Source organism: Peromyscus eremicus, chromosome 13 (genome assembly GCF_949786415.1).
Source record: "Peromyscus eremicus chromosome 13, PerEre_H2_v1, whole genome shotgun sequence".
Classification (NCBI taxonomy): Eukaryota; Metazoa; Chordata; class Mammalia; order Rodentia; family Cricetidae; genus Peromyscus; species Peromyscus eremicus.
In genome coordinates, this window is record NC_081429.1 from 14,039,852 (window position 1) to 14,057,855 (window position 18,004).

At 39.1% G+C, this 18,004-nt stretch overlaps 1 protein-coding gene across 1 annotated transcript in view; it reads right to left on the reverse strand.

Annotated features, from left to right (window-relative positions):
• The window catches only part of LOC131923625 (uncharacterized), a 110,478-nt gene extending 93,339 nt beyond the window's left edge, over positions 1 to 17,139 (reverse strand). Inside the window, exons 1-3 of the mRNA XM_059278746.1 lie at positions 17,070 to 17,139; positions 13,176 to 15,470; positions 8,047 to 8,238 (exon numbers count right to left, since the gene is read on the reverse strand). Coding sequence (XP_059134729.1) covers positions 8,047 to 8,238; positions 13,176 to 15,470; positions 17,070 to 17,139 — 2,557 coding nt within the window. The remainder of the gene's footprint in view (positions 1 to 8,046; positions 8,239 to 13,175; positions 15,471 to 17,069) is intronic.
• Between the last annotated feature and the right edge of the window lie 865 nt (positions 17,140 to 18,004).

An 18,004-nucleotide genomic window follows, 5' to 3' on the forward strand; every position in this document is an offset into this window, starting at 1 on the left:
CTCAGCAAAATTATGGGGTTGACAGAGCCTAATTGGACATCCTTTGTCACCAAATGAAGCTTTCCGTCCTAGGACTGGGTTATATTTAATTGAGTTGCTAGCCATAGGAGTCCTCGGAAATCCCCAAACAATTCAGGCTATTGTTAACACAATAGGTTCATCTCCACAAACCAATGGCAAGGCCCATGGCTGAAGACAACATCAGTACAATTCCTTGAACATGAAGAAGCCAAGCTGGTGTCTATATGATGCCTTTACCCCTGTGTTCTAGCATTTTGGTACAGCAACATGCCCTCTATTCTACCAAAAGAGAAACATAAATCCAAGCCACCCACAAAACCTTTGATCTACAATGGTGTCCTGCCTACAAAATATGTTAGAGTTATGGTGGCACAAAGCTCCTGGGAGTAACCAACCAATATCTGATTTGACTCAAGAACAACTTTCACACAGACTGTGCCTGTGTTGACTACCCAAGGGAAGCCTTATTCTCTATGAGGAGGGGCTAGAGGTGGGATAAGGGTAGATGGGAAACAAATATAGAGACCCACAGTAAGACATTATGCAGAAAGTGAGAGACCTTGGAACACTCAGCCCTAAATGGGATGTCTCTATTGAATCCTTCCTTTTAGTGCTTGGGGAACCCTGTGGAAGAGAAGGCAGAAAGAATGTACAAGCCAGAGGAGATGGAGGACACCAAGAAAAACAAGCCCTCTAAATCAGCATGAGCGAAGCTCATAGAAACTCATAGAAAATGCAGTAACATGAGCACGGACTACAGGAGTCTACATCAGGTCCACTGTGTATATTTTATGGCTTCCAGTTTAGTGTTTTTATGGGATTCCTGAGTGTGCAAATGAGTCTCTGTTTCTTGAGCCTCTCTTGGTATCTTTTCCTTCTGTTTCTTAGTCTTGTCCACATCTGATGTGTTCATTTTGTTTTATCTTATTTTATTATCATCCCTTAAAAGCCTATTGTTTCCTTTTTTTTTTTTTTTGAGACAAGGTTTCTCTGTGTAGCTTTGGAGCCTGTCCTGGAACTCGCTCTGTAACCCAGGCTGGCTTCGAATTCATAGAGATCCTCCTGCCTCTGCCTCCCGAGTGCTGGGATTAAAGGTGTGTGCCATCACTGCTCAGCACCTGTTTGTTTTCTTTTTTATTAAATTTTTTATTCATTTTACATACCAACCACAGATCCCCCCTGTCTTCCCTCCTCCCTTTTAGGAAGCTCCCTAACCCCCCCCCATTCCTTCCTCCCACAAGGTAAGGCCTCCCATGGGGAGTCAGCAGGGCCCAGTACATTCAGTTGAGGCAGATCCAAGCTCCTCCCCCTGCATCAAGGCTGTGCAAAGTCTCCCACCATAGGTAGTGGGCTCCAAAAGGCCCCCTCATGAACCAGGGATTGATCCTAATCCTACCTCGAGGGGGCCCCTTAAACAGATCAAGCTACACAACTGTCTCTCTTATGCAGAGGGCCTAGTCCAGTCCCATGGAGGCTCCACAGCTGTTAGTCCAAAGTTCATGAGTTCCCACTAGTTTGGTTTGTTTGTCTCTATAGGTTTCCCCATCATGATCTTTTATTTTTTATAACTTTTTTATTTTATAATTTAATTTAATTTTACATATCAGCCACGGATTCCATTGTCCTCCCTCCTCCAGCACCTCCCCCACCTTCCCCCCAGCCCACCCCCCATTCCCTACTCCTCCAGGGCAAAAACTCCCCTGGGGCTTGAGTTCAACCTGGTAGATTCAGTCCAGGCAGGTCTAGTCCCCTCCTCTCAGGCTGAGCCAAGTGTCCCTTTATATGCCCCAGGTTCCAAACAGCCAGCTCATGCACTGAGGACAGGTCCCGGTCCCACTGCCTGGGTGCCTCCCAAACAGTTCAAGCTGATCAACTGTCTCACTTATCCAGTGGGCCTGATCCAGTTGGGGGCTCCTCAGCTATTGGTTCACAGTTCATGTGTTTCCATTCGTTTGGCTATTTGTCCATGTGCTTTTTCCAATCTTGGTCTCAACAATTCTCGCTCATACAAACCCTCCTCTTTCTTGCCAATTGGACACCTGGAGCTCCACCTAGGGCCTGGCCATGGATCTCTGCATCCGGTTTCCTCAGTCATTGGATGAGATTTCTAGCACGACAATTAGGGTGTTTGGCCATCCTGTCACCAGAGTAGGTCAGTTCAGGCTTTCTCTCAACCATTGCCAGTAGTCTATTGTGGGGGTATCTTTGTGGATTTCTGTGGACCTTTCTAGCACTTTGCTTCTTCCTATTCTCATGTGGTCTTCATTTATCGTGGACTCTTATTTCTTGTTCTCCCTCTCTGTTCTTGATCCTTTATTTAAGGCAACTTTTATAGTGTGGTTTGTACATCGGTTCGTCAAGACCCATCATGATGTTGATGCCCCTTGTTCATAGAATCCCTCTTCCAAAGGAAGGAAGCAACAAATAATCTCTCCCAGATGTGATGATGCCTAAGAACCACAACAATGATCTACATGCCATGATAATTTAAGGTACATAAGTGGCACATATACCTTGATGGTATCCAACAGGTCTCTAATCATACTTTAAACTCACTTGACAGGAACAAAACTTTGCCTGGTACTGGAAACCTACCAAACTACTCAGAGGTAGTGAAATCATTGATCTTGGAAGAGAACCTACAGCCACCACTTTACTAAGCCCAAATAATCCCAACTACATTCTTAATATTTGTCCTTGTATTTATAGATAGGTATAGTCCTCACCCTTCATCAAGGAAACCTCTTCTTTTGCAACAGATAGAGACCATTACAGAACACCATGACCAGTCAAATGTAGAGTTGTGGAGCCCAGTCCCGAATGAATACATCTATAAAAAAAACAAAAACAAAAAACAACAACAAAAAACAACAAAAAAACAAAACTCCTGCACCTAAAAAGGCTCAGAGAACCTTGCAGAAGACAGGATGAGAAGATTGTAAGAGTCAGAAAACTCAGGAAGCTTTCTGTGAGATTGTGTATTCTAGGAGTGTCAGGAGCTACATTCACAAAGTCTCACCAACATGACTGCCTAAACATGAGCTGAAGACAATGGCAACAGACATGCTATAGTGGATGGAGGGAAGCCCAGGAGGACTCAACCCTTCACAAAGAACGACAGACAACTAAAATAATACTGAATGGGTAAGAGCACACCAATTGATCATTCCATTACAAGCAGCCAGTTCTGAAAACATACACAGAAATAACATTAACATAGTGTAAGCAAGTTGTATAGGAAGAATATACATGAGTAGAAATAGGCAAATATGCATGTAACAACAATCAAGGAAAAAAAGAAGCCATGCATTTGAAAGAAAGCAAGGAGGAGTATATCAGTGGGTTTGAAGGGAGCAATGGTAAAGAGGGAAATGATGTTATTATATTATAATCTCAAAAATAAGAGAAATCATCAAAAAATAAAAAAAAATAGAACAAACTAACAAAAACCAAACCAACAAAACTAAATAAACTAAAACAGCCTAACAATTCCTCAAGAGAAACCAACAGCAGACAATATATTCCTTTAGACATTTTTTACCTTTAAAATCCTTACACTGGCATTCCTGTTGCTTCTAAAATGTTAAAACATAACTCTTCCCCATTATAACCAAGATCTCACACTGAAAAAATCTTAAATCAAATTTCAAATTTCAATAATTTTCAACTTTTTTCTTCTACTTCTGAGTAACTATAAAAGCTATGTTGAGAGGGAAAATTCCTTTTTCTTATAGACATAATAACCCAGGGCTGGCTTACTCACAGGTGACTCACAACAGCATCAGGAGGGAAAGTGCTGGTACACTATAGGATTATGACACACAAAAAAATGGTTTCCTCTAATGAGTAACTTCAAGATAATAAGGACAGTAGTAACATAGTTTGGACAGGCTTTAAGAAAACAAAGTATGCTAGTTTCTAACTGAGAATAGCTTATCTAAGGACAAAAGGAAGTGGGTGCCATCAGTCCCAAGAACTTTGCATCATAGAAAGCAGTATGGCGTGGGTCACTGTGTGGGACTGTGCCCAGAGACACAGCCAGCCCTTGGCTTCCCACACAGAAGGACCAGGAGCAATATTATTTAGACCTTGTTCCCATCAGCAGTCTCTTGATAAAATACTACCAAGCAAACCTAATAAAAATCCAGAGAGCCCCTTGACATAGGCCAAAGAGGAGAGGCTCTTGTGCTGGACTAAAGGAGTTAGAAGGGTAGAAAGGGACTCCAGAGGGGCAAATGAAAGACATTTTCAGAGATCGAAATAAGCACAGACTATAGCCTCTCATTTTGATAGAAACATTATAAAACATGAATGAAATTATGTCCTAATTTCTGCAGGGTTTATATTAGACACACTGGTATGTTCATTTCTATATATTTAGAAGCAGGATTTGCATCTGAACTTGATGCATCATAAAAGACTGGGGTGTTTCAAAGTCCAGATAAATATTAGAGAGACGATAATCTGCCCTCTCTCCCCTCACTCGGGGTGTGTGTGTGTGTGTGTGTGTGTGTGTGTGTGTGTGTGTGTGTGTGATAAGATGTATAGATGAGTTTATGAACAGGAAAAGAATTCACATTATGCCATGAGCTATGTATCACCTGAAACCCAGATGTAACACATAAACCATGATGTGAAACCACAGCATAGAATATATTTGAGAGTTCTGATACAGGATTATAAGAATATCGCCAAGAATGTTCAAAGTGTGAAAAGACAAGAGAGACCCAAGATACAAACAAGGCAGTGATAATTGGGGTACCATCAGAAACTGCAAGGTAATTTTATGCTTACACTATCCCCACTTTAAAGTCCACCATGATACAAGCAGCAGCAATAACCCCTAAGCTGGAAATGCAAAACGGTTGATATTGAGGACAGGAGACACTGGATGGGATATAGCATCTCCTGGATCAGAGCTAAGCCAGTCAATGCAACAGAAGAATCATTGTTGTGGATAAAGCAGAATCAATCCAGGATGTTTCACTACCTGCCCACATAGTTTGCCAATTGGAGGCAGACACGGAATGAGCCAAATAATTAATTGTAGCATGAATCTTAAAGAGTCTTTATTAATAAAACAAATCTGAGCCAGGTATTGGGGTAAACACTAGAAGATCACAGAGACAGAACAAGCCACAGCTAACCTCATCTGGCCAACTTCTCAGCTGGTATTGTTTCCTCAGACTGGAAGCTTCTGTGTCCTCATCCCAATGGCTCTCAGCTGAACTATGCTGCTCTAAACCTAAAAGCTTAACCAGCCAAATGCTTAATCAGCCAAATGCTTCTAGTTCTTGGTCTTCACGCCTTATATATCTTTCCTTTCTGCCATCACTCCCTGGGATTAAAGGCTCACTTCTTGGAATTAAAGGCATATGTCACCATGCCTGGCTGTTTCCAATGTGGCCTTGAACTCACAGAAATCCAGAGGGATTTCTCCTCTGGAATGCTAGGATTAAAGGTGTGAGTGCTACCATTTTCTAGCCTTTGTATCTAGTGGCTGTTCTGTCTCTGACCTCAGATAAGTTTATCAGGGTGCACAATATTTTGGGGAACACAATACCACCACTGAAATACCCAACTGAAACCCAAAGAAAGACAAAAGAAACTCAGCCAATGTGAAATGTGCATTAGCAGAAGTAGTTTAGTAGTTTACCAATAATCAGCTTAAAAGTTCATACAAATCAGTTAATATTCTCAAAGGCATAAAAATGAGAATCATCCAAAAAGTAGTTAGTCTATAAAAATTGAAAATGGAGTTATGGCAGGAGGATCACTGCGAGTTCTAGGCCAGCCTGGTATACACAGAGAGACCCTGTCTCAGAAGACTAACCGGCCCATGAAATAATTTAAAAAAAAAAAATTGAGCTGTAAAAAAGGAGACAAACATTTTAAAACAATAGGCTAACAACCTATTAAGAAGGACTTACATGTGGGCTGAATTGCTAAGGTGACAGAACATTGGAACTGTCAGGGACTGTGGCAAGGACAGATGAGGAAAAACATTGTAGAAAGGTGTTAATATGTGCAGCGAATGGATCCAAAAGTTTAACTGTCCATACGAAATAATGCCAGTAGGACACAGACAAGAAGACAAAGGGAAGAAAGTAGAAAAACTAATAGCTGAGAATCTACAAGTTAAAGACAGTTATGAGTGAGGAAATATGAATGAGCTCATGGGGCCAAACATGAAAATGTATTTAAAATACGTGTTCTGAAATTCATAAGAGAAGTTAAACAAAATAATAAAGATGAAAAGAAAAATCCTTAATTTACCCAAAACAAAACTGGATTAATGACAGAAGTCATGAAAACCATATTGAACTGAAATTTCTCACTAGCACCACTGTTAATAGGGCAATGACCCAGTTTCTTCCATGCTTTGAATCTAGAATTCTATACCAAATTGCCACTAAAAATTAAGAGGGCAATAACACCTTAAGATATATAATAAATCAATTTTTCTTTCTACATGACTTTTCCTGAAAAAGTTATTAGGCTTTTACTAAAGAAAGAAAACTAATAAATCCTGTTAGAAATAAAAACAACAAAAAAAAAAACAGTGATGAGGGAGAGCTTTGAAACATATTAAGCATTAACAATATATTTTTTAAAACGTGTTTAAGATTGTATAAAATGTAAATAAAACAGTTGATAAAGTAAAAGTGGAACAGAAGGTGGAAAATAAAAATAATATTTAGAAAATAAATATTAGAACTAATTAGTGATGTGTTAGGATCAGAGCTTTGGGAGTCTAATAAGAGATGTGCATTCTTGGGTAGGTATTTCAAGTGCATACAAACAATAACAGAGATAAGGCTCAAACACAGCAGTATATGCAGAGTATAAATGCTACAATTCTAATTTTAGTTCCTTACTGCCCAACACAAAGAAAGACCTGAAGAATTAGGCACAGGTCAAAGGACAAGAATAAAAACTCTCACCACAAAATAAAACATCTAAAAGTTCGTCCTTTGTGGTCACATGAATATGAAGTTTTGTGCTGGAAATAACATAGTATTTGATTTTATTACATTACTTATAATCTTTTCCCACAGGTGTATGGCTTCTTTCAACCCTTAGACTTTGTCATGCTTCTGTTTCGTTCTGGGAAATGAATGACAGCTACCTATGCTGACATGTGGGTCATTCCACCCGCTTCTCTACAGGGCACAACCCACTATTCCCACTACTGTCTTTTCATAACAACATTTGCTGCAGCACAACAATGCACCTTTTTATTTTCTTCCTTTAAAAAAAAAATCAATCATAGTTCCCTGAGATTTTGGTACGAATTTTGTTTTCTCAAAAGCACTTTGCTTTTGTAAATAATTTGCAAGTAGCACATACCTACTAGTTAGCCAAGCCTCCTTTAATATTGACGGTTGCAATCTCAGATCCATATTAGTTGCAGTAGCTACAAAATGTACTAACCCTCACCCCATGTATTAATTCATGTTTTACTCTAGTCAATTTTCATCGGTAATAGCTTATCGTCCGTTCTCAGCTGCCGTTGTTTGTGAGGCTGAGGTACAATGCTGCTTCTGTAACACACTACAGACTGAAGAAAGTCTGTCTCACGAAAATACAGCTCTGTTAGAAGACATTTCATTTACGAAATGTTAAAACAAGAAGACATTTCTCACAATCAGCAATATTGATCTTATCATTTTAGGTTATGTATATTTCATATACAAATGTAGATCTTTTTTAAAAAGTAAAAGCACACATTTAACTCTATAAACGGCCCCATAGCTAGTTATTTTAGTGTTTAAGGAGAAAAGAAGCCTCAGCAGGCTGTTGCGTGTGTCTTCTGAAAGCCATTTACCAAGTAGAAATTCCTTAATGTGTAACGAAGAGTTGATTATTTGAAGAAGTATCTTTCATAAATAAAAACCATATAACCGCCACATCACCATGTTCAGACAATCAGAATGTATGTCCTAGAGATGAAGGGAAAGGAATTTAATTAAGACAGTGAGCGGCTGCCTTGGCGGTTGCTTAGGAACACAGGGTGCTACTCACTGGAGCCCTCAGTGAAGTTGCTGAAGACAGAGCTGCCCCCAGCTGAGCTGCATCTCTTGCCGTCCCTGAACTGCTGCCTCCTTCTGGCCCACTGGTCTATGGCTTCTTCCTGGGAACCGTCACTGGCTCTTTCACCTCTTCGAGTCAATTCCTGCGATAGCTTGCGGGGGTTATTGTTTTCCAAATTCTGGTCTGGATTAAAATACGTTAAATATCAAAGTGAGACACCGCTCCAAGATAGGACATGAAATAGTCTTTGAGGCGCAGAAAAAGAAAAAAAAATCATTCAGATCCTCCATGGTCCACTTGCTAAGTTGGAGAGAGACAACAGAGACACAGATATATATATATATATTAAGACATAGGTTTATACCATCCCAAAATGTTGCTTTCTGTCATTGCAAACAAAGTAATTAAATAATTAGGTGAATAATATTACCAGTAAAATATCACAATGCAATTAAACTGAAAAAAAAATTTAAAAAACCTGAAGTGCATAAACATAAAACATAAAATCTAGAAAGTAATTTCATTTGTTTAGAGTGGTTTAAAATTTTACTTGTTGATACTATACAAAAGGGAAGCAACATAGACTTGAAAACTTGACTTTTTATTTATTGTGCTCCTAGGAAAAATGAGTTTTTATAATTTTGTGTTTGTTTCCCTTTATAATCTCCTCACATATTCAAATTGGTAGAATTTGCACTAAATATGCTTTGGTATATATGTATATATCATATGAAGTATTGAATCCCACCATTTATAAAGCTTTACACCTGTTCTGTTGCTCGTGTTGGTGTTCTTAGATTTGGAAAAACCACAGAGGAAATCTGGCCCAACTTCACTGTACATCAGCTAGAGTCACGTGGGAAGAAGGGACATCACCTGAGCATTGCCTCCATTAGACTGGACTGCAGTATGTCTGTGGGGTATTTTCTTGATTAATGATTGATGTGGGAGAGCTCAGCCCCCTGTAGGCAGTACGACCCCTAGTTGGTCCTGGGTTGTTAAGAGGGAAGCTGAGAAAGCCATGAGAACAAGCCGTAAGCAGGGTTCCTCCACCATCTCCACCTAAGTTTATGCATCCAGGTGTGTCTTGAGTCCCCCCTGCCCTGATTTCCTCAGTGATTGCCTATAACATATAAGCCACGCAAACCATTTATGGCCCAAGTTGATTTTAGTCAGTACTTACTGCAGCAATAGGGAAGCGAAAAAACCAGGACAATAATTAAATCTCTTGTACTATGTTGAGCAGAGCTGTCATTTAATCTGGGTTTAAATATAAAATACCTTCTGAGATTCAAATGTACTACTGGCAATCCTAATATACCCTGACTCAATAGATAGTTTTGGCATGGTGTTTTTTATCTAGGTCACAATAATCTCTATTTACATGTGAGCCTCTCTCCATTCCATGATTATCCAGGATATGCCATTGAGCTTTTCTCTGAATCAGGCGATATGCTGGAGCTGGGATGCAGACAAAGAAAGTTCCTGGAGGCTGGCAGTGGTGGTGCACACCTTTAATCCCAGCACTCGGGAGGCAGAGTCAGGGGGATCTCTGTGAGTTTGAGGCCAGGCTGGTCTATAGAGTGAGATCCAGGACAGGCACCAAAAGTACACAGAAAAACAGAAACCCTGTCTCAAAAAACAACAAACAAACAAACAAACAAAAAGTTTCTGGAGGACCTTTGTCAAAATATCTACTCTCATTTTAGTAGAACAATGTATTAATTCATGAAACACAAAGGTTTTAACAAATGTTCAAGTTTAAACGTATGTGTCCCTTGGAAATTCGTATTTTGGAAAGCAAGACCTAATGTAATCATATTGAGTAGTGGAGACTTTAGCAAGTAACAAAATCTTGCCTGCTTTACTCTCATGAATAGGATAATGTCCCTTATAATTCTTGAAGAAGACTAGCTGGGCCACTTTGCCCTTCCATCTTACACAGCATACACAGCAGGAGTCAACATCTTAGTAGTAGGAAGAAGGCACACCACTATATTAAATGCAATTCCTTGACTCAGACTTTTCCAGCCTTCACCTACTTGTTCTTTCAAAATGATCTCATTACTGATATTTTGATAAAGAGCTGTGTGACTGGATGGAGACCCTAAGAATGGGTGTGAAAGTGGTCCCCTTAAGAGTATGGGGGATCCAGGAAGTGAAGGAGGAGAAAAGATGCACATCTGGAGAAGCACCTCTGGAGGAAAGCACAGAGTTTCAGTGGAAACTGGGACAGGCTGGGCCTGTGCACATCAGCAGACATGTTAATAATCACATGTGTAGGAAGTCCCGGCTTCACCATAAGTCACGTTGTTGGAAGTTATCTCAGTAGTTGTTGCTTTGTACAAGAGAATGGATGTCTTCTCGTTCATCTTTTCATTCCCAGCTATCTCAACCTTTCTCAAATCTCTAGTTTTTACCTGGTCTCTTAGAATCACTCACTTTTTTAGAGCTATGGGAAACTAAACTATTGTATATACTGTATATAATTTTGTGTCATTACATATAAATCACTGTATAATTGTGAATGTGTCTATAGCATATAAAACATCACTGAATTCTTATTGTCTGTTGTTTTCTCAGGTTGACCTGGTTTTAGTTTTATCATTAATGTTTTTATGATGTAGACTTTCTGGTTCATTGGCATAGATCTTATACATATATTTCAGATAATTTTTAGCTGAAGAAATTCTACCCCAAGAACACTAAGACTTACCTGGTAAAGAACTTAGTATTTTATTCTTAAAGGGTTAAGGCTTATACCCTTCCCTTTACACTGTCCTAACTCTCTTACTTCTGGACACACTCAGTCTTAGGGCAAAGTTTCTTAATTTCATGTTCATTGACAGACTTTGAGTGGGGAAGGATCACTTGCAAAATGCAAAATACCAGTTTGTGCTTACAAAGACTTTTTTTTTCACTTCAGGTGAAACAACCTAAGTCTTTCAAAGCACTTCATACCCTGAAATTTTGTGCAATCTTGGCCTGAGATGGCAAGACAATAATGTTGATAAATTATAAAAGTATTCCTAGTTTTAAGAAAATCAAAATCATGAAGACATTTATAAATTTAAATATAGTATCTGTAACTATTTTAATTGCTGAACTGTTTTCTCTATGTAAGTACATGGGTATGCGAACAAGACATTGCACAGAGCAACCTGGTATGACTTCCCTGCATTTGATCAATAAATACTCCTTGAGTCTTTATACTAAAGGGCAGGTAATATATAATGCTGTAGAAACATAAATCATCAGAGAAGAAAAATAAACCTTCATGAAATCTACATTTTAGTAAAGAAAGAGAACATAAATAAACAAGTGAAATATGTAACATTGAAAGAAAAAATGTTATACATGAGAGTAAAATGTGGAAAAATGATGAACTTGGGCTGGAACAAGGACAACTCAGATTAGAGTTTTAAATCTGGTTTCTGAGACATTCTTACTGTGATTACTACGTGCTGAAGATAACATAAAGAGACAAGCTAAGAATGACCCTATTGAGAAATGGAGAAAGACTGGTCCAAATAGCAGAAGCAGCCCATGTGAAGGGCCTGAAGAAGCATGGTGGGCAAGGGTCTAGAAGTTCACACAGGTCAAAAGTGCCTGGAACTGATTTATCCAGGGGAAAAGAAGCGAAAGATTGTAGGACAGACTTTTGATGAGCCGCAGAAAGGCAGGGAACAGTGTTTGCAGTTGTTTTCCAAGTGAGGACAATTTCAGGTTATTGAGAGTAATCTCATTTGTGGTTGGATTCTTATTTGGATTTTTAATTGACACAGTGTTGGGAGAGGCAGTACGGGGTGCAACATACTTCTGGGTATAGGAAAGGCAGCTTGTGGGGGACATTCATCCAGATGAGCATTTATCCCCCCCCAGGAGGCATTAGTGCTTGTACTATAGGTTCCCCTGCAGTTCTAAAACACTATGTACTGACACAAATCTTGGAATTTATGTGACTGGCCTGGTATCTGGAGCTGCGTGGGTCCTAGCAAGCAGTCACTGGGATGAGCAGATTTTCAATTAGGGTTTTCATACAAAGTAGGGGATTGTATAGTTTATATAACTTTTTAGAGGATTAATTTTCCATGCATCAAATTTCACATTTTATGGCAGCACTTATGTAATAGATTATGCTTCTTGTGTTATAGTTCTACTCCAAAAATTTCAAAAACTTTTGAGTAATTAATTTTGCTCCTGCTTTAAAATTTTTCCATTAAAACCTTAGGGAGAAGTTTCTTCATTCTCAGTCTCATTTCTGAGCATATTCGGTATACTATCTGCAATGCTGGAGGCAGCGTTTACTTAGTCAGGATGTATTTTAATTTATACTATGGAATAATGCTAACATGAAGTATCAAATAATTTGGACTCATTGAGAAACACAAAGACCTTTTATGGAGTGACCAGAACGATGTTTTGCGGTGCCAGGATTGAAACCAGACAGACAGCATTATGTACTTAGGAAAAAGCTTCCACCTTAGCCCTTCTTGAGGTCTCAAGAGTGCCTGGGTTCTATCAGTTGTTTGAGTAAGACCAGGCAACACAAAACGGAGGTCAGAAGGCTGTGGGAGTTAAAGGTCCTTCGGATGGTTCAGTCAGGATTAGTTAAGGGTGTCTCTGTTTTTTGTCCTTCGCTTTAATGACTATTTCACATGGCCTAGAGACATGAATGACCCTGCCCATGCAACCCTACAGCAAGCAAGGTTTGAGAACACATTTTATTACAAGCACATTTTTCCTATTCTTTTAAACATGCTTACCTTGCAAGATTAGAAGAAATAGTAGTTTATTTATGAGTGGCACAGGCTAATGTTTTCAACAAAATTGATTTGCCAATATATGGATCTTTTAAAGAGAAAAAATTTATTTTATACTAAAGCTGCAGCTATGGCGACTTTTCTACATAGTACTTATGGGTAGAGTTGGTTCTAATGGAAAGAGACAGGCTGATAGATATCGTCTTGTTCATTTTTGTCTAAGTCTGAAATACTCAACACATCTTGCCAATAAGGAGAAAAAAATCCCAAGCAGTCAAAAGTACTTCACCCAAGACTGTTCAAGGCTCACACACATAACGATAATACAAGCTTAAAACTCTGTTTAACCCACTGTACCTTTCAGAGCCTTTTGGCTCTGTGGCGACAGCAATATGTCCACAGGGTGACAGGGAGTTTCTGTGGGGTCACTTTTGTTCTCACTTTCTTCAGGGTGTCCCCTTGATACAGTCCTTTGGCATTCTGCTGGTTCCTGTTCAAAGTTGTTGAGTCCAAGACTTTTGTCACCTTCACTACTATTTGGAGCTGTGTCACCGGTTAGTGTCTTATCCATAAGAAACAGCTTTTCTGTAGCATGTCCTGTACAGGCAGACCCAGTGGAGTCTGGTGGAAAGTCCATTTGAGAACAGATTTCATTCTGATTCTCACCAGTTAGGTCTTCAAAATCTCCATAACACATACTGTTCACCACTGGTATTTCGACATTTTCCTGAGAGCCTGTTGACTCTCTAGGGTTTCTTATTGCCGTGGGGCAGTTAGAATCAACTGTGTCTTCGCTGCAATTTTGAGTGGCAACTCTCTGCTCGAACTCATCAGTTATGGAGGCCAGAACTGGCGCTTCAGTCTCTACATGATTTGCAGGGTCCTCTGTTGGATCCCATCCCACAGAGCTGTGTATATCGCCATGAAGTGGGCTCTTCGAAGCTAGGCTGCTGCAGGGTGCAAGCCCGACAGTTGCAGTCTGTGTGCTCTTGCTTTCCAATAGCTGTGCGTTTGCAGAAGAGTCACTGTGTAACACAGCCTCATTAATGTCTCTGTAAGTCACATCACCATGTACTTTCTCCTGCTCTGTCTCAACCCCAATATATTGGCTAAAGGAAAATGTGTTCTCAGAAGTCTCTACAAGTTCTGAATGTCTTGTGCCCTGGTGATATGGACTGAGCAAAGGAGAAGGCTTCAGAACACGTTCACTGACAGAGAAAGAAGAACTTGGCTTGTCACAGTCTTCTGCTGGTAGAGTTCTGTCTCCTCTGCAGCTGGTGTTGGCTGCTTTTTCTCCCAAGAGTTGCATGGTTAGAAAAGACAAAGGACAAAATTCAGAGTCTGAGGCATCCTGGATGGGAATTACACCACCCATAGTACTTAGGGGACCATTTGTTCCTGCTGTGCATGGCCACACTTGAGAATCCGAGGTGATATTTTCCTTTTCATGAGAGCTGTTTTTTCTCTCTTTATCCACATCCCTAGAATTCTCAAAAGACATTTTATTTAAATCCATATTATTTAAACTTGTGGTCCTTAAGGTTTCAGATGAGGTAGGAAGACAAGAGTCAGCTGTAAAGAAATGTTGCTTTGGGGGATTGTCTTGAATAATTTGAAGGACCTTCTGCTGAGATGTGGCAGAATCTTTCTCTTCTGAATCATCTGAAGCAGAAGGCAGTGTGTTGGGTTTCTTTTTCTCCCTCCTGAGAGATGAGCTTAGAGAAACCACAATTTTGTCTGAATCCTCTTTCTGGACAATATTCACACTACAGGGAACGTCATGCAAACCATATGAACTCTGGTTCTGGTTTTCAAGGCTGCAGTTTTCAGGGAGATTTATGGCAGGCTGTGAAGGAGACTGACAAGGTTCTTTTGTGGTTTGATTCAAGGAACTTTTTCTATGTTTTGTCGATTTTCCTATGCTTTTAGGGTGAGATACATTGATGAATATGTTCTGTTTTTTACTTGCATATTCAACCATTATTTCTTTTCCTGCAATGTTTATGTTTATTGAAGGGATCTCACTTCTAGAAACCTCTCCTTTGCATGCAGATGGTATCTTGTGCTTGAACTCTTCTGCTAATACAGATCTGTATTTAGGGAAGTGGCCCCGAGCTGTGGAGCCTCTCTGTGCTTGCTGAACAGAATAATGCTGGTGACATGTTGGGCATCGCTTTTTCATTGGAAACTGAGCTCCTGTTTTATACAAAACACTTTTTGTGGTTTCCACTTGTACATTGAAAGCTCCACATTTGACTTCTGTAACAAATTTGCCTTTTGTTGGCTTTAAGGCTTCTACTGTGTTTGGGAAATCCAGTGTTGTAATTTTCCCCGATAACGATTTTTCACAGTCATTAAACATGGCCACTGGTAAGACTTCCTCTAGTGCATAAGAGATGGCTGAAGGAGGGTCATCATTCTCTATCCTCTTGTGTATTTTGCTGTCAGATGGAGGTTGTTTCTCATCTTTGGGGAGAAAAGAGGAATTCTGTTTTCCATTTATAGAAGTAGATACACACTCATCTCCATTTTCCTTCAATTTCCCTAATGCCCCAGTCTGATGAAACACAGCCTCTGAAGTGTGTCCCTTTATGTCCTTTTCAAAATCTTTCACATTTTTTTGACATGCTTGACCAGATGGCTGAGACGTACCTAAAAAGGAAGGAAAAGGAAGGAAAAATGTTTTATGTCCACTTAAAGAGCAGATGTTACAAATCATAGGATGAATATAGGAAGTAAGTATTTTGGGTAACACAGTTTTCCTCAGTTTTCACGAAAATCCATTTCAAATGAATGTCTTATTTTAAATTAAGTATCCTTGGATACATAAAATAACACTCGTAGTTTAGAAAATAAACTTAATTAAGCTTTATTCAAAGACAACTTCTGAATTGGAGAGAAATTCATGCTTCAAAAAAATGTATGCCACTAAAATTTTAATGCAACTTCCTAATAAGAAACAAATTGACATGTCCTGAAGTTTTAATCTAATATTAATCTACAGGCTATGTCAAACTCCATATAATTTCATAGATTTAAAAATGTTGGTAAAGAGCTTGGAAAAGAACTCAGTATGACCTATAGAATGCCTTTCAAACACATCACATAGATTCTATTACCTTATACTTTTTTTTTATTTATTTATTTATTTATTTATTTATTTATTTATTTATTTATTTATTTAATTTATTTATTTTTTGGTTTTTCGAGACAGGGTTTCTCTGTGTAGCTTTGCGCCTTTCCTGGAACTCACGTGGTAGCCCAGGCTGGCCTCGAACTCACAGAGATCCACCTGGCTCTGCCTCCCGAGTGCTGGGAACCTCATACTTTTTAAAGAGTATCTTCACAAATGCAAACTCCTATGGTATCCAGACAATGTTTACAAATAAAATAGGCTTGGTACACATATTTAGTTCTAGCCAAAAGTTGCTGTGGGGGAAAGAGATTGCTTACTGCCACATTCTCTTGTTTTCTAAGAAAGTACTAGAATCTCTGTTCGTATTTTTTCAAAGTCACTTAATTCTTTAGGATTGGCTCACACTACTAAAAATTTCTCTAAAGCTTGAATACAATGCATGAAGAGACCACGTATAATCCAGGGAATGTCAACTGGTAACTTGTGTTCTTCTACTTCAAAGTGCTATTTTGCTTTTACTCTATGAAGTTTGTTGACATGGACATGAGACATCTGTTCTTATCCAAACTACCATGGACAAAATATGAAGATACCATATTGTATTTCAAATAATACATGAGGAGATTGTTAAAGAAAACAGAAGAATGACAATAGCCACTAGTGCCTTGACAATCAATGAAACAGATGTTCACAGAGATAGCTTAAATATATTTTGTCATTGATTGATTGATTGATTGATTGTGTGTGTGTGTGTGTGTGTGTGTGTGTGTGTGTGTGTGTGTGTGCACCATGACATGCATATGGAAGTCAGAGGTCAACTTGAGGGAATCAGTTTGACACAGAGATGAGTCTCAGGTCACAAACTTGGGTGGCAAACATACCAAACCATCTCACTGGTTCCTCAAAAGGGATATTTTTTTAACAAGCTGATTAAGTTAAAAATTGGTAATTTTTTAAAAATAAATTTGTCTTAAACATTACAGATTTAAACATAGTATACATCTATTTACATAGCATATACAATATGCATAGTCACATAAATCCCTACACGGAGAGGAAATGCCCTTTCCCAGGAAAAGGAGAAAAAGAATACTCCAGGACTTGAAGACTCTGACCACTCCATTTGGCACTCTTCAGTCCTGAAGGAAGGACTTCACTCTTGGCAGTTACCAGGACAATTTCCATGAATCCACTTAAATTTGAAGACTGTAATGTGGGTGCCATGGGAGAGGAGACAGAGAGAAAAGTCTCTCTAAGCCCATTTACAATCAATCATAGACATGGTAACAGTTTATAGACTGACAGATTACCTTCCAGACCTGAAGATTATGATTAAGTCTCAAAATAATGCATTACACCAAGAGCAATTTGGTATATAATCCGTAGCACTTGATAATTTTACATTTCCAGTAAGTTTTGGGTGACCCCATTTCTATGTTGAGCCTGCAGAAGACTAATTGGGAAAGTTATACAGCAATGCTTTAACAGCAGATTTTAATAATGAGGTGGGAGCTTAACTGACTATGTCTAAATAAGTAAATATTCTATTTAAATCTTTTTAGCCTATATTAAAGATGAATAATACTGAATGTATAAATGCATTTATAGAGGTCAAAGCCTGTGGTGGTTTGAATAAGAATGGACCCTATAAACTCATGTGTTTGAATGCTTCGTCATAGGGAGTGGCACTACTAAGATGTATGACCTTGCAGTAGGTGTGGCCTTGCTGGAGGAAGTGTGTCACTAGGGGTGGGCTTTGAGTTTTCAAATTTCAAGCTAGGCCTAGTGGGCCACTGTCTCTTCTTGTTGCCTGTGGATCCAGGTGTAGAGCTCTTAGATACTTCTCCAGCACCATGTCTGCCTGCACACCACCATGCTTCCTGCCATGATGATAATGGACTAAACCTCTGAACTGTAAGCCAGCTACAATTAAATATTTTCCTTTATAAGAGTTACTGATGTCATGGTGTCTCTTTAAAGCAATAAAACCATAACTAAGACAAAAGTTGGTACCAGGAGTGGTGTATTGCTGTGAGAGGCCAGACCATGT